The sequence below is a fragment of the Watersipora subatra genome, chromosome 2 (genome assembly GCF_963576615.1).
Source record: "Watersipora subatra chromosome 2, tzWatSuba1.1, whole genome shotgun sequence".
Classification (NCBI taxonomy): Eukaryota; Metazoa; Bryozoa; class Gymnolaemata; order Cheilostomatida; family Watersiporidae; genus Watersipora; species Watersipora subatra.
In genome coordinates, this window is record NC_088709.1 from 38,864,753 (window position 1) to 38,886,693 (window position 21,941).

General features: G+C 35.4%; 1 protein-coding gene across 1 annotated transcript; it reads left to right on the forward strand.

The window, feature by feature from the left end:
* Positions 1-80: 80 nt before the first annotated feature.
* On the forward strand, positions 81-21,850 carry LOC137388762 (probable citrate synthase 2, mitochondrial). Its single transcript, XM_068075211.1, has 9 exons — positions 81-259; positions 2,461-2,520; positions 3,504-3,611; positions 6,184-6,399; positions 6,812-6,982; positions 9,422-9,618; positions 14,712-14,937; positions 18,331-18,540; positions 21,412-21,850. The coding sequence occupies exons 1-9, from the start codon at positions 209-211 to the stop codon at positions 21,574-21,576; spliced, it is 1,404 nt and encodes a 467-aa protein (XP_067931312.1). The 5' UTR covers positions 81-208; the 3' UTR covers positions 21,577-21,850.
* Positions 21,851-21,941: the final 91 nt, after the last annotated feature.

Consider the following 21,941-nt stretch of genomic DNA (forward strand, 5'->3'; position numbering starts at 1 on the left):
ATGCGGTTGAGAACTTCTACTATTTCTATGATTGGTTAACTGTTACTACGTCGTCAACCTCAACTTCGGTCAGCCTATTGACCGCCGTTGAGCTTTATCTGAAGCCGGTTAACTGGTCAAAGTTAGAAGTGTTCGCGACTGTTCTCCAACATTTCACTTACCGTAATAACATCGCGAACTAGTCATAAATCCTCCAATATTATTAAATATGGGTGTTCTTTCAAGATTCTACAGACCCGCACTACCACAATTAGCAAAGGTACAACTGGTAAAGAATATTAAAGAACGCTCGAATTATTTAAGTTATTAGATAAACGATTGTCAAGTGTTGCCTAAGGTCCTGTTTACTATTTTGAAAAAGGTATATACATGTATACTTTTTTAAATAATACAAATTAGTTTTACAAACACGCTTTTCGAATTTAGCTACTGTGACATGTGTGTGTTTTTCTCGGCAAGTTTAGAGAGCAAACCGTAGAGAACATTTTCGCAATCGCCTAAATATTCCTTGATTCAACTTATGTAAGCGTGTAAAATTTATGAGTGACTGAAAATTCAAAGTTTACAAAATGTGGTTGTAAGGTTGATAGCTAAAATAACAGCTATGTACGGATGTGTCAAGGCCAAAAATTACATGCATGTAAATGATTACAGGCGGTATTGCGCTACGAGCAGGCATACACAAACCTATGAGCCAATGGTATAAACTCGAGGGATCATAAGTCATAACAGAAAAGAGTATATAAGCACGTCTAGTGCAGGAATTTATAATACAGGCTCAAGTGACTGCAGCCTGCTATAAATTAATGCTAGGTGCATGTAAGAGCTGAAAAAAACAAACTCAAGAGATTGTGGTCGGTGGTATACTGGTTATGTCTGTGAAACTCAGGAAAATGAGATAAGTAGTTAGTGATAAGATTAAAGTGACCATAGCCATTAACAGACCATAGGCATACCTGTGCGTTAGCTTTCATATAGACCTGAATGAGTACATCAGGACAACAAATGCAAAACCTGGTGTTACAAACTCAAGTGATCACATGTTGTAGCGAACTGTTGTATCAGCATTACCCATGATAGAGTCACAGCAATGAGACATGCCAACTAAGATAGTCCCTGTTGATAGTAGATTATGAGTCTAACACAAACAAGTGGCTGAGATGAAAATGATCTACTTTATTGTAATATATCAGAATATATCCTTGGCGGCTGACTCGGTACTCAAAACCAGACAGTTACATAGGTTCACATATTTTATTTGGCTTGTAGTACTTGAAATTTCTAGTAGCTGTTGTAAGATCTTGGTGGTGCTATACAGATGAGTATGAACAACGTTTATTCCTTAACAAGTATACAACATAAACTGATGAAGGCAAAGAAAATGAGCGCGCTTGATGGTAAAACGGACTGGGGCTTAAACATAGGCTGCCCACGTGACTATAAACATAGTAGCAAGGAATATTACAACAGTTGTAGTTCAACATAAAACAAAAACAAGTAGAGATCCTATAGAATATGAAGAAAGCAAACTTTTTCAGTAGGAGATGATTATAACTAATAACTTTATTCTTTCTGTGTGTATATGTAGAACATTACCATAAAGTGGGAGTCATCTGAGTAGCTTAGTAGGCGCCTCATTATTCATACTTGTCCTTGACATTTCTATGAAAACTCACCGGTGCTTTGATATCAACGATATCTTTAATTAGGCTAACAGTTTACTTCATTTAGTTCACTACAAATCTCAAGCACTCCTTGCTGGTTTGCAACGTTCAAAATGTTTCAATATAAACACTGAGTATTATTACATATTATTATGATTAAATGTCATCAATATTAAATTCAGCAATTCTAATTTGACCTTTATAACTGCTAGCATTAAGTCTGGTTATGCTCGGGATTTCTGTCATTTTCAGCACAAATTGTATCAAAAAATCCATGAACTCGTTCATTGAGTACAGTAGTGCTTATTGCATGCAAAGATGGGTTCTAGAGTCTCTGATCAGATCGGTCAAACATCAGTTATACAAAAATTGTAAGTTCTGATTGCCAATTGAACTTGGCTTTTCTTGAAGTGGAGCTGTTTTTGCATATTAAATAAACTATAGGGAGTAGAACTCTTATAACTTTTTCCATATAAAAGATTAGTCTTCTACCTGGCAGTGTGGTAGAGTGGTGCAAGTGATGAAGTGTTGGGCTACGTAACTGATTCAAGACCCATAGACAGCTATCTTTAATGAAGCATTTTAATTACTGCCTATACCGTTTCTTCGGTGTGACAGTTTTGAGCAAGATTATATGATCAGAGTTCTATAACATCAATATATAGAACATATAAAATTTTTAACTGCAAAAAAAGCTTTAAATAAAGGGCTCGTTGAATGCCAACCATAATTCTTATTCCTAAAGAAAATAGTTTTGTTTATGGAAATATTTTCAAATACTTAAATTTCGTTGTAGAAGTTGCTACCTGCATCCACATTGTCCTCTGTCGCTATCAGAAACAGCTCATCGTCTCCAGTAAGTATGCTAATCACAGGTCAAAGTTCAAAACCCATGAGCGCTAGTTCAGCGTTATGGTGTAAATATTTAAAGTATTCAACCGGCCTGCAGACAGTTTTGTTATTGTTGTATAGATGGCTATGAATTACACTAACAAAAGTAACTGATGTGCTTTAGCGAAATATTACTCAAGTCTTGTTTGAAAAACTTGATATCAGACAAGAAGATAATTCTATTTTCCAAATTATGAGTGCTTTATTATCTCACCTCACTTTTATAGGTAAGCACTGTTATGGAATTTTCATGTCTCCCACTGACTACCATTATGAGCTATTTTATATTACTGCTGCAATAATTCTAAAGTTAGCAATGCCAATACTTTTCAATTTTTCTGTTTGTTTTTCAACTTTCTTGAATATTATAAAGAGCAAATGCGTATAATTTCTCATTTTAGCTGAGAGGTCACAGAGAAAGCTAATCATTTTCTTATTCTATACTTGTATGAACTCATGCATAGGCAACATCATACTTGGGAACTCATGCATAGGCAACATCAAAATGCATAGTTAACATCATCGCGACGGACCATCGAGCAAATTAGCCAAATCTAAATTTAGTTTTGACATAACTCCAAATACAAGAAGTTACCATATCTAATTTTTTTAAATTGTCTGTTACATCGGTTATATCGGTTAGCTCCCTTCTGTTATAATGGTTAAATCCATTATGTTATATTGGTTAGCTCCCTTCTGTTATAATGGTTAAATCCATTATGTTATATTGGTTAGCTCCCTTCTGTTATAATGGTTAAATCCATTATGTTATATCGGTTAGCTCCCTCCTGTTATAATGGTTAAATCCATTATGTTATATTGGTTAGCTCCCTTCTGTTATAATGGTTAGATCCATTGTTATATCGGTTAGCTCCCTTCTGTTATATCGGTTAGCTCCCTTCAATACTAAGAAATGCTGCATAACTTAATATTCATACAAATATTCAGGACTTGAAGAAGGTTCTTGCTGAGAAAATACCGGTAGCGCAGAAGGATGTGGCAGAGTTCAGGAAGGAGTATGGAGACACCAAAGTTGGAGAAATTACAGTCAACATGGTCTGTATATTGACCCTGAATATTGACCCTGTATATTGACCCTGAACATTCACTGAACTGCATGTTCTATAAGCTATGAGCTGCTAATCTTGAAAGATAGTCATAATAGCTCTCGCTGCATCCCATGTATCACTCCGTTTATCGCGTTCAATTTATGATAACATTGTCAAGATTTATTTCACTCGTGCTTTGTATAAACTCATTTCGATGTCTGAGATATGTGTAAAGTTATTTGGTAATTATTAGGATTTTTAAGCTACTGTCAATAACCGATGGGGAATACTTGACCTAGTTATATTTATGAATTCAGGAGACACACCTACAACGTAAATAATCCGTTCCAGGAACGGTTGCGCTATAGGGATTTTATGTTATGCGAACAGTGAAATACATTAAATTGCCTAATCCGTTCCGAGGTTGTCCAAACTCACTTCTTTGGCCATACGAAAAGGAAAAACCTGACTTATGTCTACAATAAAGCAAAACAAAAATGTGTTTTTACTATAAAAAGAGCAGTGTCTACTTGTTCGGGGTGTTTCTGTATCCAGGGGTCAAGGTTAGGATAAAAGATAACTTTCGGCGATACTCCAACTCGTGACATTCAGATTGGTGAATCGATGCTGTAAAACCTGCATCAATCAATAGCCTCTAAGTATTTATTAACAATTGCATAGCTACCTATTCTCTGTTGTGTCGACCTATCTGATGATCTATCATGGCGAACTGAAATATCATGGAAGTTGTATGTATAATGGATACAACACTATACATATATCGTTTTTTTTCTCACAAGTGCGACGAGATGTTACCATTCAAATCAAATTTTAGAAGTTGCCCCTACTTGACACTTTGTGTTATATGGAATGTTTTACGTAGTACGAAGCAAAAACTTTGCATAAATGTTTTATATTATTTGGAATTTACGTTATAGAAGGTATACGTTATAGGAGGTATACGTTATAGGAGGTATACGTTATAGGAGGTATACGTTATAGGAGTATCTACTGTAGGTTAATATGTCAGTTCTGCAAGTTAACTGTCGGATAATATAAAACTATGAGAATTATTTCCTACGTTTAATGTTCATTCTATAGTAATGCTGCAGATGAACTGTCTGTTTAGCGATTGAGGGTTTCTTTACACGAGTGCTGATAACTCTTACTAACCGTTTATGCCAAGTGCATTAACTAAGTGGGCAGTGGTGGTTCTTTGTGTCATAATGTAGAACATGAGGCTGTGGACATAAGCCAGTCTATTCACTGCATCTTTGCTAAAGAGGCCAGTTCATATCAGATGTTGTTCGATCACAATACCACTGAGAAACTATCATGTTGTGAATATGATTTTTTACCTACTACCTGTTGTACAGCATAAGCTGGAAGGCTTGCCATGGTCAAACCTTGCCTCTTCGCTTGACTAAGGTGAACCATGACTTCACCAGACTGAGTCACATCATTTTTACTCAATTAAATTGTATGTTAAACATTTCAAACATTAGAATATCTTTATACTAGCCATTTTTAAGTATTTAGATTTTTCTGTATTTCACAATCTACCGACACTACAGTTACAGTTTAAAATTCTGTTAAGAAAGAAGTGTGTGTGACAAATTAATATTCATATAGATATTACAAGTATGACAGAAAGTTGATTGTTATGTAGTTTGAACAGTGTTTACTAGGCTGAGGAATGAGTTATGCATCTACCATGCCTAGCTGGATGCTAAATGCTGTGTGCCAGTTGTTGTGCACTATGTTTATAGTCATACCTCAACCAAGCCCAAATGTTTCGGTCTATTTAGCAGAAAATGTTGTGTTACCTAGTGAAACAGCAGTCATAGTAGTCACGTGTCCCTTAGAAATATCCATTCCTACATTCCATGGTGCAAAACCTCTGTCAGTGATTAGGGCTAAAGCTTCAACTCCACCCATCTCATTCTTGTCCCTTTATTCTCTAACCGAAGTATATTTTTCATCTTCTTGCGTGTCACCATGCCTTTTCACCTAAATATGCACTCTCAAGGCTACCTCCTTCCAATTGTAATATCATTATAACAGATAAATGCTGATGAATGCACTGTTTCTAACACTATGCTTACTCCCAGTTCACAGTCACTCTGATCGGTCCCAATTACGAGTAAAATTTAGAATACTATGACTCTCTGTTGGCCATTGTCTTAAACATTTGTATTAACACTTCTGGTTGCCGCTGTCCGTAATAAATGACTGCCATTGTGACAATTTATATGGTGGCTGGATTCGCCTTGCTCTTTCTTACGTATCACAAGCTATTCTATTTTCCAAGTCATTTATTCCCAGAACAAAGTTTGGTAGAATTGATAATAATATTAGACCGAGGCACCCTAAACATAGCCTCCATTAATATGCAGTACAGGTCCAAGTACTAGCAATTTTATATGAGACTATGTACAGAGATAACAAAATTAATGCAGGATGTCCTTAAAAATTTAATATCATTTCTGAAAAATGATGCCAGGATATACATACAGTTCAGTGTTATCTTGGTCAGTATCTGCCCGGTAGATATTTAGGCCTGTTGTACATGCTGATAGATGTATGGTGGCATGAGAGGGATGAAAGGGCTTGTGACAGAGACCAGCGTGCTAGATGCAGAAGAGGGCATCCGGTTTCGTGGTTACAGTATCCCAGAATGCCAAGAGCTGCTACCTAAGGCTGTCGGCGGTGCGGAACCATTACCTGAGGGCCTTTTTTGGTTGCTCTGTACTGGCGATATTCCGACAGAAGCTCAGGTCGCCTCTGTCTCACTTGTAAGTACATAGCATCACCCGGCATGTTTCTAGTACCTAGGGACCAGTATCATCAGGTGTCCAATATCATCAGGTGTCCAATATCATCAGGTGTCCAATATCATCAGATGTCTATCATCATCAGATGTCTATTATCATCAATACCCTGCTACACTATCTGTATAATATATACTGTTACACTATGTACTGCTACACTATATGTATACATACTCTGCTACACTATCTGTAATACTATTCACTGATACACTATATGTATACATACTCTGCTACACTATTTGTATACTATTCACTGATACACTATCTGTAATACTATTCACTGATACACTATATGTATATTATACACTAATACACTATCTGTATACTATACACTGTTACTCCATTTGCATGCAGTGTTTGTCAAATGTATTGACAGGAATGGGCTAAACGTGCAGGAGTTCCTAGCCATGTGGTAACAATGCTCAACAACCTTCCTCACACAGTGCATCCTATGGCACAGCTCAGTGCCGCTGTCAACCTCCTCAGCAGTGAGAGTCTCTTCAGCAAGGCTTATGCAGATGGTGTCAAAAAGACTGAATATTGGCAGGTTTGTACATCTGAACCTCTGTTTGATTATTGTTTGAATTGTATGCCTCTTATGTTGTATTCGCCGTCATTGATTAGTAAAACTCAAACACATTTTGCTGGGAATAGCCTGTGTCCGATGATTAGACTGAGTCAGATGGATAGACTGTGTCAACTGGATAGGTTGTGTCAGATGAATACACTGTCAGATGGATAGACTGTCAGATGGATAAACTGTCAGACGTTTCGGCAAATTTGGTATAAAATTAATTACGGAGATGTCCTTTCAAGAATTTGCAGAAACTAGCATGTCATAACAACCTTGTAATAACTAATTATAAACACGTAACACCAAACACGTAACAACAGACACGTAACGACAGACACGTAACGACAGACACCTAACAACAAACTCGTAACAACAGACACGTAACAACAGACTTGTAACAACAGACTCGTAACAACAGACTCGTAACAACAGACCCGTAACAACAGACACGTAACACCAGACTCGTAACAACAGATACGTAACAACAGACACGTAACAACAGACACGTAACAACAGACACGTAACAACAGACACGTAACAACAGACACGTAACGACAGACACCTAACAACAAACTCGTAACAACAGACACGTAACAACAGACTCGTAACAACAGACTCGTAACAACAGACTCGTAACAACAGACCCGTAACAACAGACACGTAACACCAGACTCGTAACAACAGATACGTAACAACAGACACGTAACAACAGACACGTAACAACAGACACATAACAACAGACTCGTAACAACAGACCCGTAACAACAGACTCGTAACAACAGACTCGTAACAACAAACTCACAATAACAGACACGTAACAACGGGCACGTAACAACAAACACGTAACACCAGACTCGTAACAACAGACACGTAACAATAGACTTACAACAACGGGCACATCATAAAACCGCGTAATACCGTAAAATCTGTATTTAAATGTCAGATTTATTTGAATGCCACCTTTATTTGAGCGCCACAATGGGAGAAGGGTTGAAAAATAGAGTGCCACCCTTTAATTGAACACCACTTCTTTTTCAACACCACTTCTTTTTGACCGCCACTATTTGACATTCTTAATCTTCACGAACCCAAAATAGCAAGTGATCAGTAAAGTGGTGTCCACAAAACCGTGCTAATAATAATTCGATCACATTAATAACAAATAATACGCTCGTTGTTTCTGTTCGTATTGAAGTCCATTTTCCAGCTTCAAGTCTTTATGGTTTTATCGTTAAAACATTGATTGCAACACCATAGAAATGGTTAGTAACAGTATCAGGCTAGTAGTAGTTCCTTATTGAACGCGGTCTTGATACTTCAATTTATGTGAAAAACTCATCCACTTTTACGACTGAATTTGTGCTACTACGTATTTTGAGGGGAAATTTTTAAGGCTATTTTGATTACACGCGGTTTCTCTTTATTTGCGCCAGAAGTGTATACATGTATTCTAAAGTGCATCGCGTAAAAGTTTTGTCTTGCTAACAAACGTTTGAACGCTAATATTGACTAGCTCAGCTGTACAGAAGAGAAGTTGAGGTCAGAAGACATTGTGGAGGGTATTGAACAGCCAAAACATTTTGAAATGGTTTAAAACATAGGCAACAGCCAGAACACAACTGGCCGAGCAAACGATGCTAATACTTTTGTCTTAAAATGTTTTGTTTCTGAATATATTATAAATATGGTTTGTTAATGTCACTTGTTCTTGAATATATATATATATTTTTTTTTGTACAATTTGATAGATTAGTATTGTGTAACTTATTAATACAAATTTAAATACATGATTTATATAAGTTTGCAGATTTTTGGCGTATTATTTGATATCGTCACTGCGGTAATCTGAGCTCAGCTTACAAGGGATTGACGCCCGTAACTCTCTTCTATTGCACATAAAAAGCGAGTTTTGGCTGCAAACTGTAGCAAACATATCAATAAGTGCAATGACCTTTTATGGAACCTGGTTAAATATGGTTATAAAATGAAAATATGTATTCAAATTTGAAAACAAATAAAAAACTTGAAAGCGCCAACAAATTGCGACGCAGGCTATAAGATAATCCTAGGTTAATTGCAGGCATTAGATATCAACTGGTAGAGACATCTATTAGCTTCTCCATGCATATTTATTTAGAGATCTTTGATAAGTCGGAGGTATGTTAGTGAATTTTTTGCATACAGAAGACTTTGTGTTGCACTGCCCGAAGAAGAGTGCAAAATATAGGTGACACTCAATTCGCCCTTGGAATGAATAAATTTATCTTCTCAATATTCTGAAGGGTTGTTTGAAAAATACAATGCCACCCTTTATTTAAACATCACCTCTAATAAAGCGCCACTTTAAGGGAAGGGTTGAAAGTTAGAGCACCATTGCATTCAAATAAAGGTTTTACGGTAACTTGTTTGCAGTATGCATATGAGGACAGCATGAATCTAATAGCCAAGCTGCCAACCATTGCTGCCATTATATACAGAAACCTTTATCGTGATGGTAAAGTTGCTGCCATAGAGGGTAACCTTGACTGGTCGGCCAACTTTGTGAAAATGTTGGGCTATGATAACAGAGAGTTCACAGAGCTCATGCGTCTCTACCTCACCATCCACACGTAAGTCACTCGATCAAGTGCATTGCTGCTTGTAACATCGTAAAAACCCTTGCCTAGATTCCAGTTCTATGGCATGCTGAACTGGAATCTATACAATGAATTTGCAGTACTTCAAATTTATTGTATAGTAATTCAGTCGTTCTCTGCTGTCTTATGAGCTTTTTGACACTGTTACGGTGGTTTATTAACATTGTAAATCAAAAATTCAGCAAAACTTTTTCGGTTGTTTAAGGATTTAATTTTTTGGGCGTACATTAAATATGTGAGCTCCACAGTCGATTGCTATGGCAATGTTGACCTGTTAACACAGCAACTAAAACATAGTGTTATTTTTATAATCGTCTAATACTTGATAAAGACATTCAAACCTCTGCAAAAAATGTCATCTTCTCTGCAATCTGTTTCATATGGTGAAACTGTTGCTGTGATCCCTCTAGCTATCGATCTGTTTCATATGGTGAAACTGTTGCTGTGATCCCTCTAGCTATCGATCTGTTTCATATGGTGAAACTGTTGCTGTGATCCCTCTAGCTATCGATCTGTTTCATATGGTGAAACTGTTGCTGTGATCCCTCTAGCTATCGATCTGTTTCATATGGTGAAACTGTTGCTGTGATCCCTCTAGCTATCGATCTGTTTCATATGGTGAAACTGTTGCTGTGATCCCTCTAGCTATCGATCTGTTTCATATGGTGAAACTGTTGCTGTGATCCCTCTAGCTATCGATCTGTTTCATATGGTGAAACTGTTGCTGTGATCCCTCTAGCTATCGATCTGTTTCATATGGTGAAACTGTTGCTGTGATCCCTCTAGCTATCGATCTGTTTCATATGGTGAAACTGTTGCTGTGATCCCTCTAGCTATCGATCTGTTTCATATGGTGAAACTGTTGCTGTGATCCCTCTAGCTATCGATCTGTTTCATATGGTGAAACTGTTGCTGTGATCCCTCTAGCTATCGATCTGTTTCATATGGTGAAACTGTTGCTGTGATCCCTCTAGCTATCGATCTTGATATCTTGATATTAAAACTCTGTTTTATGATGGATTTGAACTCATAACAAACACATTGACAAGGTTCTTATCCGGATGGACCCTCTACCACTGAGCCAGAACAACATAGTTATCAATTGTGTTATCATATACAGCATACCCCATGCGCGTGCTAATTATTTTAGCCTTGTGTCCACGAGTTACGATGCTTCTGTTCAGAAATATTTTGCGACCTAAGTATATGCAACGCGATGCTTATTTGCCTTTTTTCGTTAGGGCTAATTTATTCAGCCCACGATATCGACAATAATTTATCTCGAGCTAAAAAATTGGCGATTTGTGTACTGATTATATGCGTTATTGAAATAGCGTCGCTGAACTTGCCATGGCCAGGTATCCGTTATACGGTATATCCGGTATCTGTTAAAATAAAAACGTTTCGCAATGATATAACTAATGTTAAAAGTTTAAGGTTTACTAAAATACATACTAAAACTTCCTTCAAGTGTGTTTAGTAAACTTAAATATCTTAAAGTATGTGTTTAGTAAACTAAATTCATTTAAGTTAGATTCAGCATTTATGTTACACGTCTGTCTTGAAGGTAAAAACTCTCAACGTAGTACATTGTAATGTTATATTATCTTGGGCACGCAGACCATAACCACAAAATTCACTAAAGTTTTTGTAGGTACCTATAGTTCTAAGGTTAACATAGTATTTTGGTACTATTTTTAATGATGATGATGATTAGTACCTATAGCCTACGATATTAGCCTACATGTCAATTTTTGCATGCCAACACTGAAACGAACTGAAATCGAACAATTGTATACCAAATAATTTTGGATTGTAATCGTAGCAAAATAGACTATATTTAGTCATTACTTGCTAATGATTTCACATTTACATTTAAACACCTTTACATTTTTATTTGTCCTTCTAATTTATTTCAACGAAACACTTCTTTCAAGTTATGAAATTTTAAATTTACAGTTGTTTGAAAACTTTTACAGTTGCTTTAATTTAGTTGTCCTGCACAAAACTTTTTCCTCATGGTATGAAGTTTGAAAATTATAGTTGTTTGGCAAAGTTTGAAAACCTTTAGTTGTTTTTATTTTCTCCCTTAATTTATTTCAACTACACAAAACACTTCTCTCATGATATGTTGTTTGAAAGTTAGAATGACAAATGTTGTTATATGTTAAATAAAAATCAATTTGCTGTCCAAATATTTTTTTATTACTCGGGCAACGCCGGGTAGTACAGCTAGCTATATATAAAGTTAGTGGCACAGCATATATATATATACACTAGGTGAATATGACTAGGACTAGGGGCATCGCGACTCGGATGTTTGGAAAAATTTGATTCTTGCAAACCTTTAGAAAAGTTGTTAAAGAAAGTATTTTGCTGATGATGGTAATAACGACGCCTAAAAACTACTAAAAGTCGTGTTTATCTCTATGGCTTGGAATAAAGTGATATTCTAAAGCGATAACAACCGTCTCGGTAGCCGTTAGGCAAAAAACTGTTCGAATCAATGATGTTGCGGTCGAGTTATTTAATGCAAAGCAGCAATTGCAAGCAATTGAATTGCTTGCAAATGTATATATACATGTATGTATATATATACATGTTTATATACAGTCAAACTCGGATAGCTCGAACACATGGTTTACTCAAATGGATTTGTTTGGTCTGTTCCCATGATGAATTGCTTTAAATAACTCGACCTCAACATCATTGATTCGAACAGTTTTTTGCCCAACAGTTACCGAGACGGTTGTTATCACTTTAGAAAATCGCTTTATTCCAAGCCATAGAGATAAGCACGACTTTTAGTAGTTTTTAGGCGTCGTTATTACCATCATCAGCAAAATACTTTCTTTAGCAACTTTTCTAAAGGTTTGCAAAATAGCAAATTTTAGCAAACATCCGCGTTGCAATGCCCCTTCGAAAGCAAAGAAAAGCGAAGTAACCTTCGGATAAACAAAGTAAAATCGGCAAAATTGATTGGCCAAAATGGTTAAAATGTTCGAGAGAAAAAAGGTCTTTTTTATTTCTGAGTGCTTTAACCGCGATCAAGTTTTGCCCATTTTTACTCCTGTATGTCCTGGCAGTCAAATCACTTAAAACATGAAAATCTCAAGCGATTGAAAAATATCTATACTTTCTGATAAAATTTTTAAAACTTTACATGAGAGGCCCTTTTACTTGCAACAAGCAATCTATGCTTTTGATTTATATATAGTTTGTATATGTACATGTATCTACTAATAAATACATGCACTTGTGACAGTGCTCTGATAACTTGAACGCTCTGATAGCTTGAACACTTTCGCTCGGTCCTGTGAAGTTTGAGTTATTCAAGTTTCACTGTATATACATATGTGTAGATATGTATAATGTATGTTATGACAAAATTATGGGTGTGTATATATACAGTGGAAGCTCGGTTCTCTAACATAATCTGTTCCAGAAGGTTGTTCGAAAACCAAGTTGTTCGAGATCCGAAACAAGTTTTCCCCTAAGAATTAATGTGTGAAATTTTAATCCGTTCCAAGTCGAGAAAACATTTTTTTTCAATAAAGCATTTTTTTAACATTTTACACCACAAACTGTACTGTATACGGCATACTATAAATAAAAACAGGTAGATATAGATTGGGTTTAACTTTAATAAAAGATCTTCATCTATAATGATGAAAAAAGAAAACAACAAGTAAACATTTTGTATGTTTTGCTCTTAAATCATCGAAAACATTAAAGGTTAAGATACAATATCAAAAATTGCAGAAATAGATAATGAAACAGCAAAAAATACAACAGATCAGCAACATAAAAAATTGTGTGAAAAAGAAAATATAAACAGCAATGGCACAATGGCTTCACATCATTGAAGGAGAATTTTTCTCCAAAACAATTTAGGGTAACTCGACTAGAGGAGTTGTTTCCTAGCAAATCTGTTCGATAGAGGAGACGTCGTCCCAGATGGTTCCTTTCTTTTTGTAAAGAATTTATAAAGCATGACTTTACTTCTCCCTTTGTTAACGAATGTTTCCATGCTGTTTCCGGAGTTATTCCGAACATTTAATTCCAATGTGCATGCTCTGGTTTGGTTGGGAACCAAAATTATGTTCAAGATCCGAGACGAACAAATTTCAAGTTTTTTGGTCTAAAACCGAGTTGGTCGAGAACCGAAGCATTCGAGAACCGAGGTTTCACTGTATGTATGACTGAAATGGTAACATTTTAGTATTACCTGATGAATAGTAACAACCATGAAACTAAGTAGTAAATAGTTTTTAAAGTTTACAGTTCTTAATACATTTATATAAATGCTCTATTTTAATATTGACCACTCTGCTTCTAGTAAACTGCAACCATCTTCATCAGTATACCTATACAGTATATATATATATATAATATGTGTTATGACATTATTCCCACTACTCATTGACTAACCAATAAATACATAAATAAGTGCATAAATGAATATTTTACAATCTATTTTACATCAACCTATTATATGGATAGAGTCGCGATGTACATTTATAATAAACATTGTATATTATATGAATAGCGTTGATAGAGACCTAACTCTTTCACTACTGCATTAAATTCTGACCGAATGATTATTTTGTCCAATTTAATTCAAACGGATTGTCGAAAAACCGGCATACCGCTAGTATTTAGGCAATATCTCAAGAATCAAAACAGATATCATTTTACTGTAAAATACATCTTATTCAGAACAAAATTCTCTACAAGATAATTAAAAAATTGTCTAGTGAATTCTATTCTCACAAAATTTCTAACGCTTCCTTTGCGTTGAACGAACGCTGTGTGTTTTTTATTGCTATGACGATAACGATCTGGTTTTCCCGTTTTTAAAATAATTCAAAATGAAATTGTTGAACTAAAAGATTTTCCATTAGTTGCACGTGATAGGCAACAAGGTCGTTTCATTGGAGACAAAATTTGATTGTTCTAGCTAATGTGTGGGCTTCGTCATGAAAAGAAATGTAAAACCCTATTGATAAGCCGATACATCGGCTTACAGTAGCGAAAGAGTTAATAGAGATGCTGGTTGCTTGTAGAGACCATGAGGGAGGCAATGTGAGTGCCCACACATGCCATCTCGTTGGTTCAGCTCTCAGTGACCCATATCTTTCTTTCGCTGCTTCTATGAATGGATTGGCTGGGCCTCTGCACGGGCTGGCCAATCAGGAAGTACTCATCTGGTTAAACAAAGTCCATGGCGAGAAATCCACATTTACTGATCAAGAACTAAAAGACTTTGTATGGGAAACACTTAAGACAGGGGTAAGTTGCCTCCCTTATTTGTCTAAGCCTTTTCTTTGTGCTCATCCCAACAATATACTCCTTCCACTTATGATATCACTGCAGTATACCCCACTCACTTATGACATCACAACGATATACTTCTCCCAATTATGATATCACTGCAGTATACCCCACTCACTTATGACATCACAACGATATACTTCTCCCAATTATGATATCACTACAGTATACCCCACTCACTTATGACATCATAACAATATACTTCACCCACTTAAGACATCACTGCAGTATACCCGACTCACTTATGACATCACAACGATATACTTCTCCTAATTATGATATCACTACATTATACCCCACTCACTTATGACATCATAACAATATACTTCACCCACTTAAGACATCACTGCAGTATACCCCACTCACTTATGACATCACAACGATATACTTCTCCCAATTATGATATCACTGCAGTATACCCCACTCACTTATGACATCAGAACAATATACTTCACCCACTTATGACATCATAACGATATACTTCACCCACTTAAGGCATCACACTAATATACTCCCCGCTTATGACATCACAACAATCTACTCCTTCCACTTATGACATCACAGCTATCTACTCCTTCCACTTATGACATCACAACAATATACTACCCCCTCTTATGACATCACAACAGTACACTCCCACCGCTTATGACCTCGCAGCAGTATACGCTCCCTCTTACGACATCACAACAATATATTCATCCCACTTATGACCTCACTAAAATATACTTCGCTCACTTATGATCTCACTAAAATATAATCCGCTCACTAATGACAGCAGGACGTTATCCACATCCCATTTATGACATCATTACTTTTTACTAACTCGTAGCTGGGTAAGATTTTTTATTATGAAAATAGCCAGTTTGTGGAACCTCCTATTAAGATTCAACCAGAAATATACTGTAAAATGTAATTTTACAACAAAGTACTTTATTTTCATAATCTCCACATTTTATTCTATCATAAACTGTACAATATATGGAATATTAACTTGAAAATGAAATGATTCTATGTTGGTCATTGAGGTCACGATGGTAGTGCATTTTTAAATATCATTAGGTTTTAATGTTGTCGATCTCTGTATAGTGTATAATGATGAAATATAAATTCTAAAATATTCTCAAATTAAAGCGGAACAACTTGTGTTGCAGTTTAAATATAAATCGCCAACATTTTAATCTCCAAGCATCAGTTTTACAGTTATTAACGCCTGCAAAACAGCGTCACGCTGATAATTAAAATTTGCCGTGATAGTAATCGGCTCACTTGTAAAAATTATTATTATTGCCTCATTACTCCATCAGGACAAACTTTAGTAAAATAGAAAGTTTGACGCTTTTAGTAATTTTTTTTAAACTTATCCCTTATCCTTGTCTCCAACTTCAACAATGAGAAAAATACTTATATACTTTATTTGGAAATTGGAATATACAGGTAATTATAGAAGGGATCTTTGTAAATTGTTTCATGTTGGCTTCAATAACATAGACCAGCTTTACGCCTTGTTAAATTTAGTAATACTGATGAAGGTCACCGGGTATGTATGAGCAGGGATGATTGTCACAGTCATTACTTTATGTGTACGTATAACTACACGTATAACTACACAGTCATTACTTTATGTGTACGTATAACTACACGTATAACTACACAGTCATTACTTTATGTGTACGTATAACTACATTTCCGCTAGCGAGTTGCGTTGCAAACAGATACTTAACTTGGTAGTAAATTTTTATGTAAAATAATGATTTTATATAATATACTGTAAACTACGAGCTTGTCTTACACTATTGGTTGGGTTAATGCGCTTTTGAAATATTCTTGTCACTTGTTATTCTCTTCTAAATAACGATCGTCGATAGATAGTAAATAGTAAAATAGCACATAACGATTAAGCAAACATTAAAAAACACTAATTAATTTCGTTATCAACAATATGATTATAAATATTATATCATTTTTAAATTATGATGTTTTTATTGTTACTGAAATTGGATAGCATCTTTGAAACATCAAGATTTATATTTTTAATACAGAATGTATTACATCGCATTCCTTGTTTATTTGATTTTAAATTACCATTTACAATTACTATCTAAATAGTAATTATTATATTAATTATAAATATGAAATAATATTATTAATACTACTTATCTTTTTAATTTATATAAACATTATGGCATCACATTGAAATATCGCCTAGGCTCAAATTATAACTGCTGTTAGCAAATATTTATTGTTCATATTCTATAAAATACTTGTTAAGTGTTTCAAATTTTATCAACAATTTAACCAGTTACAAATTTTTAGCTTGTGGAATTTGTAAAACAAATAAATTTTAAATATAATTCATTAAATATAGACTTAATTGACTGCAGCGTCTGAATATTGATGCAATTTTATTTGAATTAACTCTCTTTTAATTTAATAATGGATACAGTGTTAATTACTATACATCAACATCAACTAGCTATGAGGGCCACCAGGTATAATACACTAATAACTACACTAAGATACCTGGTATAATATGGTATTGGTGCAACTAACATATGCCATTTCAAATAGGCCTTTAAGAAACATGCCACCTAAATTGAACAAAGGCGAAAGTTACCAAAAGCTTCACAAAAAGCAGAAAGAATAAGCCTAAAACAATAGTCAGTGGTGTTGTAATTATTATTATTACAATATGACTGAGGAGAAGAGACAAGCTAAGAGAGATGAAGTATTCAAAACATCAAAACAGTGTACTATATTTCTGCAAGTCAGTAAACAGTGTACTATATTCCTGCAAGTCAGTAAACAGTGTACTATATTCCTGCAAGTCAGTTAACAGCGTACTATATTCCTGCAAGTCAGTAAACAGTGTACTATATTCCTGCAAGTCTGTAAACATAGGGTGTCACATCATGCTGTGCTGTCGAGTTTGATTTTACCAAACACATCGCAAAGCAGATGTTTGGTAAAATTTGATTTTTTGCAAACCTTTAGAAAAGTCATTAATGAAAATATTTTGTCAATGATGGCATGATGTCTGATGACTATCATGTTGTCCTTTTGTCGCATACATTTGCATCTTGACAAAATGCCACAAAATCGTTAATATATGCCAATAGACCAATTTTTTAAATTTTTAGATACACGAGATGTTGTATTATGACATACTAATATTTGAGAATGTTTAAAAAACTTTGAACAGTTCACCAAATTTAACGCAAGATTCTCATAATAAAAATTCTTACCCTATTAACGGTCATTTTAGGACTGAGTGCGACAAAAATAGGAAGCATTCAGAAGCGATAATTGAGCAAGTCGTGTTCTGTATTACATGTTATTCAATTGTACATCCAGGTGATCCCAGGCTATGGACACGCAGTTCTACGTAAAACTGATCCAAGATACATGGTGCAACGAGAGTTTGCGCTCAAGCACCTGCCTGAGGACAGTTTGTTCAAGTTAGTGGCACAGTTGTATCATATTGTGCCCCCTGTGCTCCTCGAGCATGGAAAGGCTGCCAATCCTTGGCCTAACGTTGATGCCCATAGCGGTGTCCTCCTACAGGTAAGTAAATGTAGCTCATCTCTTGCACTGTCGTGTTTCTCTTGGCACAAATACTTGAATCTGGTTCACACTATATCCCCGCATGTCGGCGTTTTCCTTTCGGCGTTCATCATCGATTATGTGAACCGTAAACCGATGACATTGACGCAGCAAAGCGGATACGTCGGGAAAGTTTGCAGCTATCAAACTTTCTCAATATTTCACCGAGCATCGACGACTGCCTTTTAATGCAAACCATGTCGGTGATAGTAATTCGCAGTCCCGGATAGCGTGATTTACTTTTATTTATGATAATTGTTGCGAGACTAGTATTTGATTCAAGCACGCGAAAACAAAGAGGTTTCTTTGAGAAAAAAAATGAAAACACCAAGTCACGGAGTATTTGCTGATGCAAACGCGGATGGGTTTGTGATAGTTTGACCATTGTTATCATCGATGATCACCGAAGTTTTGTGGCACCAACGCCGAGATATGGCGATATAGTTTGAACCAGTTTTTATGTATGTACGTGCGTGTTAGATTTAATTATAAAAAAAACTTCAGTTTTTAGAACTTTAATTTTAAGTAAGTCGAAATATACTGCATCATAATGAATAAGCTCCATTTGGCAATATCTTGGTAACAAATTCGGAGAGCAAGTTTGGTTATGCAGAGCACTCTAGTTGTTTTCAAACATGAGATTTATCAACTGAATTGTTAATATTATTTTTGCTGTAATTGTCAGTTTCACTTTATCTAACCAAACCACAATAATTGTCAGTTTCACTTTATCTAACCACAAATTTAAATTTAGTTTGTTTAATGATTTGCTTGAACTCAAACTTATGCTATAAATTTAATCATGCATCTGGCACTATTGTGGCAGTTCCTTGCCAAGAGTTGATAACTCCTTGCTAATAGTTGCTAACTCCTTGCTAATAGTTGCTAACTCCTTGCTAATAGTTGCTAACTCCTTGCTAATAGTTGCCAACTCCTTGCTAATAGTTGCTAACTCCTTGCTAATAGTTGCTAACTCCTTGCTAATAGTTGCTAACTCCTTGCTAATAGTTGCTAACTCCTTGCTAATAGTTGCTAACTCCTTGCTAATAGTTGCTAACTCCTTGCTAATAGTTGCTAACTCCTTGCTAATAGTTGCTAACTCCTTGCTAATAGTTGCTAACTCCTTGCTAATAGTTGCTAACTCCTTGCTAATAGTTGCTAACTCCTTGCTAATAGTTGCTAACTCCTTGCTAATAGTTGCTAACTCCTTGCTAATAGTTGCTAACTCCTTGCTAATAGTTGCTAACTCCTTGCTAATAGTTGCTAACTCCTTGCTAATAGTTGCTAACTCCTTGCTAATAGTTGCTAACTCCTTGCTAATAGTTGCTAACTCCTTGCTAGTAGTTGCTAACTCCTTGCTAATAGTTGATAACTCCTTGCTAATAGTTGCTAACTCCTTGCTAATAGTTGCTAACTCCTTGCTAATAGTTGCTAACTCCTTGCTAATAGTTGCTAACTCCTTGCTAATAGTTGCTAACTCCTTGCTAATAGTTGCTAACTCCTTGCTAATAGTTGCTAACTCCTTGCTAATAGTTGCTAACTCCTTGCTAATAGTTGCTAACTCCTTGCTAATAGTTGCTAACTCCTTGCTAATAGTTGCTAACTCCTTGCTAATAGTTGCTAACTCCTTGCTAATAGTTGCTAACTCCTTGCTAATAGTTGCTAACTCCTTGCTAATAGTTGCTAACTCCTTGCTAATAGTTGCTAACTCCTTGCTAATAGTTGCTAACTCCTTGCTAATAGTTGCTAACTCCTTGCTAATAGTTGCTAACTCCTTGCTAATAGTTGCTAACTCCTTGCTAATAGTTGCTAACTCCTTACTAATAGTTGCTAACTCCTTACTAATAGTTGCTAACTCCTTGCTAATAGTTGCTAACTCCTTGCTAATAGTTGCTTTTGTCATATACACTGTACTTCATCTCCATAAAACTTTTTATATACAGACACATTAAAAATATTATATTAATTCCTCTCTCACCACAACTTTTTATATACAGACACATTAAAAATATTATATTAATTCCTCTCTCACCACAACTTTCTACGACATTTTTAATAAAAAGCCATCATGCAGTAATTTTCTCCCATCAGTTATAGGAGAACCTAAAAACGGTTTTCTTGTTTTCAACTGCTACGATTTCTGATGTAATTTTGTGTATAAATTACTATGAATTTTGAAAATTTGAAAATAACTATGAACTTTACCAGCTGTTTACTATTATTGTTGATTATCACTAATTTCTTTTCTTTTTATCTCTATGAAACTCATAAAATAAAATTTGACACGTTGCAACTATATTTGTTTTCGTTATGTAAGCACAGGTTTTTATCACCTGGTTTAGGCAAGAAGTTTGACATCAATTCCCACTGTTTCTCACCACATGTTACATTCTGTGGCTATTAATCACCCTTTTACTCCTTACATCTAAAGATCCTATTTTCTCACTGGCCATGTATATGTATATGGTGATATTGCTATATCGCTATATGTATATGGTGATATTGCTATATCACTATATGTATATGGTGATATTGCTATATCGCTATATGTATATGGTGATATTGCTATATCACTATATGTATATGGTGATATTGCTATATGACTATATGTATATGGTGATATAGCAATATCACTATATGTATATATTGCTATATGACTATATTATGTATATGGTGATATTGCTATATGACTATATGTATATGGTGATATTGCTATATCACTATATGTATATGGTGATACAGCTATATCACCATTGCTATATTCATATATGTGTACTTATCCTGAAATGCTCGAGTGTAGCAAGAGCTCTTTAATATGTTATTTGATTTCAGTACTACGGCATGACTGAGATGAATTACTACACAGTTCTATTTGGCGTGTCGAGAGCACTTGGAGTTCTCTCCTCTCTTATATGGGACAGGGCACTCGGGCTGCCCCTCGAAAGACCTAAGTCTATGAGCACAGAAGGACTAAAGAAGCTGGTCGGAGCTAAATAAAAAACCACTGCTGATCCTATCTCAACATATCTACATGTACATATCTACATGTCTACACATGTACATGTCTACACATGTACATGTATTAATAGTGCTGTCTTCTGGATTCCCAAAGCTGCGAATGCATTCTACTACCCTTAGTCTGGACACAGCTCAGATTTGTTGAACGATTTTTTGTTTACGTTATCGATATGATGTGGTACAGGGTCTACCTTATTGGTATGGTGCAGTATCCCAGGTCATGTCAGATAAATAAAAGTGATGTATTTGTATATTTGCACCATGTTTGGTTTTGGGGGGAATGAGGCATAAAACTGAGGTTGTAGGTTGGCATGAAGAATCCATAATCCTTACACAAATAATAT

Coding starts and splice junctions, on each gene's coding strand:
- LOC137388762 (XM_068075211.1), top strand. CDS start 209: ATGGGTGTTCTTTCAAGATTCTACAGACCCGCACTACCACAATTAGCA. Junction 2,521..3,503: donor GAAACAGCTCATCGTCTCCA/GTAAGTATGCTA, acceptor ACAAATATTCAG/GACTTGAAGAAGGTTCTTGC. Junction 6,983..9,421: donor AAAAGACTGAATATTGGCAG/GTTTGTACATCT, acceptor ACTTGTTTGCAG/TATGCATATGAGGACAGCAT.